This window comes from Typopeltis vanoorti, chromosome 21 (assembly GCF_054136105.1).
Source record: "Typopeltis vanoorti isolate ZY-2024b chromosome 21, IOZ_Tvanoo_1.0, whole genome shotgun sequence".
Taxonomy (NCBI): Eukaryota; Metazoa; Arthropoda; class Arachnida; order Uropygi; family Thelyphonidae; genus Typopeltis; species Typopeltis vanoorti.
The window spans coordinates 84319262-84333712 of NC_143569.1; the positions used below are offsets into that span (position 1 = coordinate 84319262).

The 14451-nt window shown below is 36.4% G+C and overlaps 1 protein-coding gene across 2 annotated transcripts in view; it reads left to right on the plus strand.

The window, feature by feature from the left end:
* Cbp20 (cap binding protein 20) overlaps positions 1-14451 on the plus strand; it is a 54129-nt gene that overhangs the window by 14214 nt on the left and 25464 nt on the right. Inside the window, exon 2 of one of the 2 annotated variants that reach the window (XM_090411222.1) lies at positions 12611-12681. The exons of the other annotated variant lie outside the window; for it this stretch is intronic. Within the exon in view, the coding sequence (XP_090267348.1) occupies positions 12673-12681 (9 nt within the window). The 5' untranslated portion in view covers positions 12611-12672. The remainder of the gene's footprint in view (positions 1-12610; positions 12682-14451) is intronic. 2 annotated transcript variants of the gene reach the window in all.

The following is a 14451-nucleotide window of genomic DNA, read 5'->3' on the forward strand; positions in this document are numbered from 1 at the left end:
TAACTTCAGAATTTCTCATAATCATCCTATATATTTCCATATACACAGTCTTGCCATAAATACTGTTAAAACTTTCATGCACTGCCCACAGAATTGCATGAGCCTGGTTCTATTAGTGGCACTATGCCCCTACCAACATTTGCATGCTTATCAGTAGAGGGAGAGAGAGAGTTGTCTAGTTGTACAGTTAGCTAGTTAACATGCATTGGGAAGATTATGAGAACCGTGTAACTGAAAGCTGTAATAGCACTTCACAGTTGGAATGCAGCCACATGTTATTTTCAACACACTAAAACACTTGGGATTAGTAGAATGCTTGTGTATTGGACTATTGACCGTAATAATGATACAGAAGATGTATCTGACCACCAAAGAACAGATTGACCACTCAGCATTAGGATGCAACAGCTTGTGAAGGCACATCTCCACTAATCCTGAGAATGCAGAAAGTGATATCATGAGAGATGAACATTTCCCAGAGAACGATGTCACATGTACTCACTTGATGATGTGGGGGTGAGAGCTTATCGTTGTACTGGACACTTCCTGATACCACAACTTATGTGCCAAAGGGTGATAAAATCAAAGGCACTTCTCTCTGTTCTCTCTGGCAGTAAGGTACGCAAAGAACAGACAGAGTTATCCTCTTCACAGATGAGTAGATTTTTACCATTGAAGAGTCATTTTAACTGCTAAAACAATTGGGTATATGAATCCTGGGTACTATGGCAACCCCAGATGGTTGCCATAGTACCCAGGATTCAGAGAGGTTATCACCTTGTATCAGTGTTATGGTTTGGTGGGGGGGTATATATCAGGAATATCCAAGTTGCATTTCTGTGAGAAAGTGTATCCAAACACCATGCTGGAACATGTGGTATAGCCCCTGAACAGCACTTTGTTTCATGGTAGGCAGTGGACCTTCCAACAGGATTCAGGCCCTGCACACAAGGTAAGGAACACACAACAGTGGTTGGAGGCAAATTCGCCTGACCACATATCACCATCTGGAAGTCCTGATCTGAATCCATTAGATTTCAAGTTGCGGTGGGAGCTGAAGGTGGATTTGTAGCGACCAGTGGCATCATTTCTGTTGGATGTTGTGCGTGCCATCATCGATATGTTGGCTCATGCGTGAAGGCAAAAGGGGACATTTCGAACATTGAGTGCTGCTATATGCATGTTATAATGTGGTATGCGTGTGCTGAAAGCTGTAAATAATTTACTCATAGATTAAAGATTTATGTGCTGAAGTTATAACAGTATTTATGGCTAGATTAGGTGTGTGTATCAGTGGCATATATTCCAGGTGTGCGGTGCACACCCATGGAATAGCATTCTCATCAATTTTATATTTTTGTGTTTATTCCTGTTAAAGACTTTCCTAATTATTTCCTGGCTTCACCTGATTCCTAAAATTAAACAATTTACTAATGCTTCATGAAGAGGACACTTTTCGACCTGTAAACATTTCTCACGTTCATGTTAATAGCCGGGTGTGCAGTCACAAATAAGGACCCCTTTGAGTCCTTTGATTTGCAGATGGTGCAGGCAAGTCAAATTCTTAGCATTCCAGTGGTTTTAAACCACCAAGAAGGCAAGACAGGTGTGTACTGAGACAACAGCGCAAAATCAATAGCTGTGGTTGGTTGTGTCAACCAATCCAATTGAATGTTGTCATTTGTCATTAGTTGCTGTTTTTGTTTTCTGAGTTTCATCTGTTTTGAGTGTGTGAACTGACATGTTTAGGACACAGATGTAGACAAGTTTTTAGTATATAATTTTCTATAAATAAACTTTTTTTTTTATTATTATAATTATAATGGGAAACAATGGCGATGTACTGAATGTCCCATTTTCTGCCAGAGGATTTGCGAATTGTATGATTGAAGTTGTGTTTACACCATTGAGTAATTCAAATTTGCCAACCAAATATATCAAACTGATGTTTTATCGTTGTTTTCTAATAGATCTTAAAACAAACGCATTGCCCCCACCCCCACCCACTGTTTGCAGATTTGGTTACAATTAATTGATAAATTGAAGCATACAAAGTTATCCTACAATTAACTACATTTTACCGATTAAGATGAGCGATGATGTTCTATGCACTATTAAAATTTTTATACATTGACATTGCTGTCATGTAGCTTATGCATGGATTGCATAAGCTACATGACAGCACACCCAGCCGAAATTGGCACATGATGCCACTGGTGTGTGTGTGTGTGTGTGTCATTCTTTGCACAATCCATTTTTTGTTTGACCACCTTCCAAGCTAGTATCTCATGATCACACCAAACAACACTGTTGATACCTTATCACAACTGCATTCTGTGAGGATATCACCTAATCCAACACAATAGCCTAAAACTCTATGTAGCTTTCATCACATGTTGCTTAAGATAGTCATCCCTCAGAAACTCAACAGATTGTCTCCCTATTTCCATACGTTTCTATAATCTTCCATTATTACCTTCTTTCTACGTATCCAACCATTTTGTGTAAACATTTTATGGTTGTGGCTTTCTATATTCCCTGGCCTCAATTAGATATATTTCCTTAATTTCAACTTCACGTCAAACAGCTTCAAAAATTTCATGGACTATCATTTTCCACTTGCATTCTTAGTGAACACAATTCCTCTGCTATCATTAATGGCATTCTTCTGCTTTTGTCCTTCCTATCCTTCTGCAAAATTTCTTTCTTATATAGTGAAACCTGTGGACTATCCATAACTACAGTATAACACACATGCCCCAGTAAATAAGTTTATGTAATTTTTCATCTTATGTGTCATAAGACATCATCAGTACAATGTTCAAACAGCAATAGGAATTTAATTCAAAAAACAGTAGCGTACATTCTTAAATTGGAATCCCTCTACATATATAATTGCATGTTCGTGTATTAAACCTAATGAGCTGAAATTAAAACTAATTAAATTAAAATATAGCAGATAAATTTATTTAATACAGTTGAGGATTACAATTTCCAACTTTTGGAATAGTGAGATAGTCATTCTGATTCATATTAGGTCTATGAAGGCTTCAACGCTCCTTTTAATGTCATTGGCTTTTTACTCGAGAATTCTTAGGGCATTACAGATGTATTTTTGAGACAAATATATGCAAAATAATAGAGGAAGAAAATTCGCACATACCTTTATTGGATGTTGTTGACTGTCTTCTTCCTGCGATGTGCATACTTCTGCTGTTAGGGTGTTAAAAGAGAAGGGGGCTTGGGGAAAAGTGGAGGGGGTTGAGGCAATGTGGGAGAATTAATTTGAAAAAACCTGGGTTTTGTATATATAATCTATACATCTATTATTATTTTTAAGGGTGCTTTTTTGGAGGTGGAAGAGATGACAGAGGGGGGCTGAAAAATAGAAATTTTTTTGAGGAAGAGGAAGGATTTATGGAGAAAGGGGGGGCCGGGGAGAAGGTTAATGGGGTGTGCAAGCCGTTTTGACCATGTGTCGTCTTTGGAACTCATGGGGAAAGTGAATGCTATGTCATGTTGGTTTGATCTTTCTGCCTTTGAAGTGCTTGTTATTGCCTATTGGTCAGAGTTGCGACTAATTTTTATGTTATGGAGCTTTCAACACTCGGAGATTATCTAGGGTTGGTGGACGTTGATTGAGTTTTCGACACATTTTATGGCTATCGTTTCCGATATTCTAAAAATTTTCATTGTCTTGTCTATTATTATGGGCTTGTCGAGTTGCGGGGTATGTTTCTGTTCAAGGACATGAACTGCTATTTCTGTTTTCCCTGTGTGTTTTTTAGTGTTTAAATGTTCTGGAATAAGGATGTTACAGTCATGGAAGTGTCCTTGTAGTCTTGCCCATAAAGACCTGATAGTAGAACCTGTGTAGGTGATATCACACTTTTTTGGCAAGGAAATTTGTAGACCATGTTGTGGTGTTCTAATATTTCTTTGTGTGTGTGTGAGATTTAGTGATTTTTAGAAGTGGGGCCAATTTTTGGTTTGTGATGAATACCAGCTTCTAGTCAGTATGTTTGAAAATGTATTTGTAGGCTTTGTATGTGTTATGGATGTATGGCAGTTTGATAACTTTTTGTGTTGGGAAGTTTGTTTTGGTTGTTGGGTTGTTTTGACGGGTTTTTGCCGTCCTATTTGCATAATTTATTAGTTGTGTAGGATAGTTGTGATTTTTAAAAATCTGTGTTAATTTCTTTTCCTGTGTTTTTTTAACTGAATATGGATGGTGTGAGTTGAAATGGAGATAGTTTCCGATATGCATGGGTTTGTGGTACATTTTCGTGGCTATTTTGTTGTTTGTTCTGATTAATGTCAGGTTTAAGAAATTGATGGATTTGTTCTGTTCGGTTTCTATGGTGAATTTTATTCACCATAGAAACCGAAAAATTTGATTTGTTCAGTTCGGTTTCTATGGTGTTGCTGTAATTGTTAAGGACTGCTTGTAAGGTGGTGATGTGTGTGTTGGTTCTTCAATGCATAGAATATTGTCCACATATCTGCCATAAAAGGTGATGCTGGGGGGCGGAGTAGGAGTGATTCTGTGTGCTAGAAACAATTCTGCTAGTTGTCCGTTTTGGCTCATAGGGAGTCCGAAAATTTGAATATACATGCGCTGTTGTTGAACTTAAAGAAGTTAGCTGAGATTGTTAGTTTGATTAAGTTTATGATATCACTAGGTGTTAATTTTATACGAGAGTGCAGGGTGTGGTCTTCTGTGAGAACGATGTCTAATGTTCTGGGAACGTCCACGGTAGTGTATAATGAAGTTGCATCCAATGAAGTGAGGATGTCTTCTTCTTGGTATAGGGTTATGTTATATAAACGCTCATGTTTATATGTGGATCTGTGTAGCACTTGAACATTTTGCCATTGGATCTTGTGGTTAGCATTTTCAGTTCCATGTTGTACAAGGCCAGATTTGTGAGGTTTGATAAGACGGATGTAGCCTTGATGTTCAGAGATACGTTCATTTATAGATCTTCCTGTTTGTCCATAGTAAGAGAAGTTACATGAACATGGTACTTTGTATACACCAGGTAGCATTGATTGGTGAGAGTTTGTCTTTTGGAAAAGCTAGCAAGTTGTGAATTTGGTTGATGGATTTATAGGTAGCAATGACTTGATATTTTTTATCATTTTTGCTACACTTTTAGAGATCCCTTTAATATATGGTATAGGAGTCTTGTGGGCTTCTTCTTGTCTGAGTTGATTTGTAGGAGAGTGGGTAATTATTTTTTGGGTTATTATTGGATTATATCCTATTCTTCAGAATCTCTAAAACAATATATTTTATCTTTCCTAGACAAAATATATCTATAAGGAAAGATAAAATATATAAATGGGAGGAAGGAATGAATGGCAGTGGGCTCACCCTTATCACCTAACTTAGCCAACATTTTTCTTGAACACCTAGAAGAAAGAATTTTTGCTCTTGACTCAAAACCAACAATTTGGCTATAGTACGCTGATGTCTTTGCAGTTTGGAGTCACATAGAACCAGAACTTGACTCATTTCTACAAAAAATCTACATCCTATATCCTCGTATCAAGTTCACACTAGGAAAAGAATTATCAAAAGGTATTTCTTTTCTTGATGTACACATCCAGCATAAGCAAAATGGATCCATTTCCACTTCTGTCTACCAAAAACCAACCTTTTCAGGTCATATCAACAATACATCAACTCACCGTTCATCTCAAAAATAGGATATCATAAAATCTTTAGTATCTAGATCACACAAGATTTGTTCTTCTGATGAACCTCTAAAACAAGAATTGAAAATTGTCCAAGAAACAGCTTTACTAAATGGATATAATCTAATAATAACCTCAAAAATAATTAACCACTCTCCTAGAAATCTGGCTGCTACAGAGATCCATATATAAACATGGACGTTTATATAAATAAGTGTTGAAGCCTTCATAGACCTAATCTAAATCAGGATTTCTTTTGGAAATTTCCCAGTCTTTTAGAATACTGTCTCACTATTCCAACTTGTATTAAATAAATTTGTTATATTTTAATTTAATAAGTTTTAATTTTAGCCCATTAGGTTTAATCCATGAACATGCGAGTGTGTGTGAAGCATGCATGCTACTGTTTTTTAAATTCAATTCCTATTGTTGTTAGAACATTGTACTGATGATTTATTATTATTAAGAGAGACCTCTGGGGAGTCTGGAACTCAGCAAGAACGGCCATACTATTCAAACCAGCTGTCATATCTGTTCTAGAATTCATTCATGCTACTTCAACACATAACATCCAACGGCAATCCATCCAATCACGCACTATTCTATGAGAGAAAAATCTATCCCCAACCTTTTCTTGACAGCATTCATTTTCAACTTCTATGGATGCCCTTGCATCCTTTCCCCACCCTCCATAGAATGAAAAATTCCTTTGACTGAAATTCTGTATAACCCTTGTAGAAGTTTAGTTATAGAATTTTTGCTTTATGACCTTTGAACTTCAACTTGCTATCTAATAAAGCTCTGAGATCCCTAGATTGATCAGTTTCTTCAAGCATAATCTCACTAATATAATTCAACATTGGATATCTAATCACACCAAAGTGCATGACTTGTCATTTATTAACATTGAAAGTAGCCATTTCGTCTTATGATATATAAGATGAAATACTTACATAATAAAGTTATTTACTGTGGCATTATTCTATAGTTCTGCAAAATTTTATATACCTCCATTTATGTTAACAATAGTATATTATCTTTAGACAGCTATGTTTCACTTAGACCAATTATTTTTAGGCATACTGACTCAAACTTTCTGATATGTCATATAATGGATTTACTTGGCTGTGGAACATATTTGAAATAGATTAAATGACGACGCCGACAGATAAAAATCGAAATATTATTTTCTTATTTAAATAAAGCACGCTGCTAGTTTCGTCTTCTTAGAAGACTTCATTAGGTGCATTTCATGGAAAGAGACATACAAAGAAACATAGCTATAAATTAAATTGCCGATGTATTATTGACATTTGAAGGCATTCCAGATACCACAATATTGTTGGGCACGTGCACATGGTCACGATCTCGTGAATGTCAAAATTGGATGGCAGCACAGTGACAATCAGAAAGATTATAACTGAGGTTAGTGTTCAGATGTAATGGATTGGGAATGGTTTACTTAGATTCCACAATTATTCTCTTGAGTTTGTCATAGCGTCTAAAGATGTTCCCTGATTTGTTCCATATGACTTGGATAAGTGATAGAATTTTTATCAGGGTCAGTAGAATTAAGGGCATGAAGAAGTGGTTGAGCCTCAACTGTTACTTATAAAAATTGAAAAAAGCTACTTCCTTCCTCCTCAAGAATCTAATTTACTTTGTATGGAATCCATTCTCATAATTAATAATGCAAAACAGATGGTGTTCCTCTTGCAGAACATCAAGCAGTAAAAAACTACAGAAAAATAGAGAATTCTTCCTGCAGATAAAGGTAATTCAACTGTCATCCTAGATACTGAATAATATAATAACAAAATGTTACAATTACTATAAATACTTACTCTATACTTGGCAGAGACCCAACTCATGGACTTCATAACTGCACCAATAACCTTCTGGGAACTACTACAGAATTTTCTTGAAATTTATGATTCTGTTCATTCACTTAATCCTTTGATCCCCCAATTATATGGATTACTAAAAATTCATATAATGCATATTTATATATGCATTATATGAATATATAATAAGATCGTCCATATAAGATCTCAAAATATTTGATCAAAACTCTAAAATGCTTCTCAGGCTCATCCTCTTCTTTCCTTAAGAATTTCGGACATTATTTTGAGTGTCAAAGACTTATATATTCAAAAAAATGAAATTATGGCTAGATTTGATGTTTCCCTATTTACAAGTGTGCCTACAGAGGAAGTTCTAACTCTTTTAAGGGATAAGTTATAAAAAAAAAAAGTTGTCTCTACTGACCCATTGCATTAATTCTGGGTAATTTTCTTTTCAAAATTACTATTTATAAACAGAACTTTGGCTTAGTCATTGGCAATCCTTTATCTCCCATACTGACAAGTTTATACATTCAAACATTTGAAGAAAAATCTATCACTTCGTTCCTATTAAAGCCTAGGTTATGAAAGATATATATAGATGATATTCACCTCAAGTGAATATCATCTATAAAAAATCAGTTTAAAAAATTGTTAGAATTTGACTGTATTGTGGAGTTAATTAGTTTTAAGTTAAATTTTGTTTTAAATATTGTTAATTTAGTCTTTTGCATGGTAAGTTATGTAATATAGCACATGGCACCAATGCAAATCAGAATAATGGCATCCGAGGTTTCACTGTTTAAAGAATTTAACCAAAGGGACTTTGTGCAGTGCAATGTCTGGATATATGCATTACTGAAGGCAAATAGAATTTAGTTTGAAAGCGATAGCAGTGGTGGAAAAGTGTGCCGAAAATGCTATGAGAGCGAGGCAGAAGTGTCTCAGGTCGTGAGATTGAAGTAATGGATAGAACTCAGAATATGCTTGAAAATGTGTGTGTGATGTAATGGCAGATAGGATTGAGAAAGAGTAAAAGTTTTGATTGAAAGAATGAAGAATTGGCTGTAATGAGGGAGATAGCTCAGTTACGTGGAGTGATACACAGGGCAAAACAGGAGCTGGAACGAATGTAGAAACGTCTAGTGAGTGGGTCAGTTGATAATAGAAAAAAAGAAGTGAGAGCTTGACCAAGAGAGAAGGAAAATTCAAGGAGTGAATCTTGTATAGTAATTCAATCATAAGAGGTGTGATCAATGAGAGATTGACAAAATCGTGCATTTTGGGTGTGAAAATGTTAGTGAGGCTATTAGAGCACAAAAGGGTAAGGTGAAAGAGATGATTGCATTGGCTGGAATGCATGATTTGAAAGGAGAAAAGTATGGCATGAGAGTAGACATGAAAGAATTGCTGGAAGTAGCAAAAGAAAAAGAGTGAGAGTTAAGGTAGTGAGTCTGTTGCCATGGTATGACAAGGTAGAGCCGAGGAGGAGTGTGAATGACTTGATGTGTAGGTTATGCAGGAGGAGTGGTATGGATGTGTGAAGTGAGGCTGATGGGTGAAAGGACTTATACGAGAAGGATGGTTTGCATCTGAATGGATTTGGTGGTCAGAAACTGGAACAAGTGTTGTTGAATAAAGTGAATGTGCAAAATTAGAAAGGAAACTAGAGCTTTTAGTGTGTGTGTGTGTGGCGGGGGGCATTGAGTGTAAGAATGAGTATAATATATCTAAGTTAGTACCACTGGTAACCAAACAGAATGGGGGTAGTTAGTATAAAGCGTCGGGATAGCGGTGGGCCTAAGGGACTTTTTTTGCACTTTATGTACGCCGACAAACTGCAACCAAAGAGTTGAAGTTCAACTGCAGGCCAGTTGAAAATAGTGCATTTGAGGCTATCTAGTGTTCAGATAAAGGCCAGCAAAACAAAATATACAGTTGGATGCTGTTATAGACCAAGGGATGGAAAAGATGGAGATAGTATGCATTGGCAAATAGACTTAATGAGTGGAAGGCAGGTAATTATTATGGGAACATAGATTGGACGGAGGGAAATGGAATTTATGCACTTACTAAGGGATAATTACCTGAGACAGCATGTGATGGAATATACTAGGGGTTTGAGAGTGCTCGATCAGGTAACTGCATCTGAGAATTTGTCTATAACGAATATGACCATGTTGACACCAGTTGGTGAGAGTGATCGTATGGTCTTGACCCTGGGAGTTGGCTAAATATGTGGAATTTTCAGTTAATATAGGGTATATGTGGAATTACTGGACTGGTAAGTATGACAAGCTTAGGAGATTGCTTGGATCGGTGCCAATGCATGTAAAACTGCAAGGGCTGGATGTTGATAGTGTACAGGAAGTGGTAAAGGAGTGTTTGAGGGAAGTAATGGCAATAGCATAGTCAGGAGAGTAAATCAAGTGGGAGTTAAATGGATGAATGTCATCATTAAGCTAGAGCTGGGGAAAAAAAAAGAAACAGTTATGGAGGGAATTTAAGGAGAAATGTTACCAGCATGCACATGAACAATACAAGGCACAGGCTAGAAGGGTAACTAGTGTGGTAAGAAAGGCAAAAGCAGAGTATGAAAGAAAATTAGCAATGCAGTCTAAAGATAATCCCAAACAGTTCTTTCGATATGCTGTAAGTAAAAGAAAGAATGTTTATGGCAGAATGATTTTTAATGAATGCCGATGGTATAACCGGTAGGAATGCCGATGTGTAGGTAACTGAATCAGTCGAAATAGCAGAATTACTAGGTGAACACTTTGCAAGAGTATATCATCCAGGCTGATGATATTGCAGGAATGAGAGAGACAAAGGATTATATGGGAAATGGAGGTGCATAGTATATTACAGAACCTTAATGTGGATACAGCTGTGAGACTGGATGACCAGCTCGAGTTTTACATGAAGCTGTGAGGGAATTGTCAGTGCCTTGACCATATTGTTTAATCTCAGTCTCAGCTCTGGGTTAGTCATGAGAGGGGGGGAAAGAGGAGGGAAAATAGTTCCATTGCATAAAGGAGACTCCAAGACTGATATAGCAAATTACTGACCAATCAGCATATCAGGAGTTTTCAAAGTATTGGAGAAATTGGTCAAGAGCGAAATACAGAAATGGATAGATGGAAATGGTATACTGTATGGGGACAAAATGGTTTTGTGAAGGTTAGGTCATGCCTCAGTAACTTGCTCACGTTTTATAATACAACAGCTGAGATGGATAAAGGTGATGAGTTTATGGTAATACTGCTGGATTTTACAAAAGCCTTTGACAGGCTACCACATGGAATTCTAATCAGTAAACTGCAGCACATAGAGATGGATATAGGGTTGGTGAGGTGGATAGGAGGGTGGTTGATAGAGATATCAGAGTAGTTTATTCAGGAGTAGAGTCCAAAAGAAGGCCTGTGACTAGTGGTATGCTGCAGGTTTCTGTTCTTGGACTGCTACTGTTTAATTTGTACATTAACGATATAGGAAATGATCTGAGAGGAACTCTTCAGTTGTTTGCCGATGATGCAAAGTTGCGTAGAGAACAAAGTTAATATAGATGACAGAATTTTGCAGATGATATGGATAGATTGGATGACTGGGCAAAGGAGAATGGATGTCAGTTTAATGTGGCAAAGTGTAAGGTCTTTTGCTCTTAGTTCATTTTGGGGTGAAAAGATTATCATCTATATACCCCCATTAGTGGAACTGTACTCCAGGAAATTCACGAAGCCTGAGACTTCGGAGCGTTAGTGGATATGAAGTTAAAGTTTAGGGGACACATAGCAAAAGTGGGCTAAAGCAGCTCATCAAATTACTTAGTGACTGAAGAATACTTTGACAAGCATGTTATTGTTACTCTTAATCGAGCCTTGATAAGACCTCATCTTGACTACTGCATGCGGATCTGGGCACCAGGGTTTCTTGGTGATGAGAAGGAGGTGGAGATGATTCAGAGGCAAGTGACCAAGATGGTAGTAGGTCTATGAAATGACCCTTACGAGAACAAGTTGAAGATTTGTGGGTTACAGAAACTGGTTGATTTTCAGTTTACTCTTCATTTTCATTTCTTCTTGCCTAAGCTCTTAGTTCATTTCATTAGTATGTTACCAGCACTTGCATCCATTTTAATACATTTGGTAATACCTTTTGGAATGCTCCAGTGTATCATTGCACTTCTCACACAAACTAATACTTTCCTTTTAATTCATCTTAGCAATTCATTTACTTTTTCACATTTTTTGATGCACACAATGGATAGTAGTGCAGTGGATCTGCTACAAAAACATAACCAGGGTTGAACTTTTTTTTTGTGCTCCCTTATGGACACCATTTTTGAAATATCAGTGGAAAACCAAACAGTAAAAACCCAAACCACAAAAGATAATGCCATGGAACAATGTTCATATCCAAAAAATATATTAAAAAAAATAAAGTATGCAGTGTAATTTAAAACTAGTTTATTTTGCATAGTTCAACACACTACTAGATTCCTTTTGTACTGTGGCTAATGTCAAGAAAGTTGAATTTTGAAATCAGTGTTGGATAGCCAGCAAAGCATTCAGGACTGCAGTCTAATGATACAGCTCGAACCTGAGTTAGAGCAAGGACAGCAACAGAGTGAAAGGCATATTAAAGACATTGCAAGATTCCTTAGAATTCTGCACTTTTAATAGAAGTTTTCAGAAACTTGGGTTACTCATAAAGCAAGTGTAGTTTCATATCAGCAAGTTGCTTTCCAGTCTTCAAGAACTCAAAAACAGTGGGGATAATGGTCACAACAAAATTATTTTTGAGAAGTTACATATGGCATATGGACTGCTGTCAGTATTTAATACATTCGCTTGGCCAAAATCCTTCTTGAAAGTTTGATAATCGTGAAATAACCACTCTTTTATGACTGAGGCTCTTCTACAAGTCGACAGCAAAGAAGATAGATATAATTGAGAAAGTGTTAGATGAATGATATATGAATTCAAAGTATGTTCTAATGGTTTGTCTTTGAAGGATTTAGTGGAAAAAGCGGTGTTCTACAGTGATCATTTTCCTGTTCTTTCCAGATTCTGGAAAATTACCTCTGTTACCAATATCCACAACTAGCTGTGAACAGGGATTCAGCCAAATGAACCTGGTAAGAAATAAATTTAGGTCATCTTTAGATAGTAAAAGTTTGGATGATCTCATGATAGCAGTCTAAATGGCTCCCCTTCTAAATGACAAATTTAAATCTGAGTAGGCCATAGACAACTGGTATTTCAGTTCAAAAACTGTCAGACATGTTGAAGAATACAAGCTCTGTTAAGTGTTGTTTGATCTGAGAGGAAAGAAGTTAACACTACATTTAAGTGCTTGTACATGCCTTTCATGTTGTCTTTCATATTACTTGTTTGTGATTTTGTGTCATTGATAATATTTTGCGTAATTCGTGACAACTAAAGTCACATTAAAATATCTTAATTATATATAATGAATTTCTTTCGGTATCGATATTACTTTCTCATGTTGCTATGTCAATGATAATATTTGTATTATTTGTTTATACTGTAATTATAGAATTTTTATATACACCAATTACATATTTTATGAATTGAATAAACCAGTTTATGATAAAATTTGTTTTTTTCTTTCTGTCTCATCCACTGATTAAATGCTGATATAAGTAATTAACACACCAGCTTCAAAGCTGGTAGTTATGCAAGGTAAAAATTATAGCTTATAAAACGACCAGGTCAAGGATCAAACATGCAACTGATATTTTGGGATGACTGGTATTCCACCTAGGTTATCATCTGACTAGTGAAATATTTGCCTGACCTGGTTGAGCCAGCACAAAATTTTTCAAGCTTATCAATTCATCTCTTATGGACAGAACTGAACATTCCAGGTTGCAAAGTAAATGTTTTCAGCTGCTGAATGGAATCTGATTATGTAAGGAGTTGATGAGAGACTCTTTTTTGGTCTTTTATAGCCCTGTCCACGTGGAATGAGCAGATTCTAAAATAGGCTACTCAGTGATGAGTATAGCTACCAAATTCTTTACTACTACAATCTTCAAACTTGACAACTTAAACACTTATTGCCCATGTGCCGATTCATGATTAGGAACTTTAAGATTTGTGGTTCTTTTCCACTTGCCATTTACAGATTATTGAAAGGCTTGTGATTGTGTGGAGATGATTGTAATCCTTGTGTTAAAGATACCAAGCAATTTTAAACCTGGTTTTACTCCATTTTTTCCAAGTAAGCAAACAGACAATGTCAAGTTTGCGCCTGCAATTTATGCAAGACTAGCTGATCCCACAGGTAGTGCAAGACCAAGGCAACTCGTGGTAAAAGTGGAGCAAGCTCTGATCACTGATCTTAATATTTGCCCTTAATGCCAAAACACATCTCCAAGAAGGGGATGTATGATGTTTTGTATTAAAGGCAAGGAGCCACTACCCAGACCGGTTTCGACCTTTATTGCACTACCTGTGGGATCAGCTAGTCTTGCATAAATTGCAGGCGCAAACTTGACATTGTCTGTTTGCTTACTTGAAAAAATGGAGTAAAACCAGGTTTAAAATTGCTTGGTATCTTTAACATAACTATACCCAAGTTAAAACTACTTTCTACGATTGTAATCCTTGTTCAGAAGCTTTCCATGTTGTAACGTCTTTTAATAAGGGATGTTGGTGCACTTCTGAGAGATCTGCTTCATTCTTCTTTTGACATTCAGGTAGAAGTATAAGACCATTAGAGTACAAAACCTGATTGGATCACTTGGAATGTTTATACATATTCTTTTTTTAGGTTTTAATCCATCTAGGATGCAAGGAATATTTATAAGAGGCACTTTTAGCTGAAAGAGAGATTGCCAGTCCTAAATGAATGTGACAGGATTTTTCCTTCTAGAAATGTT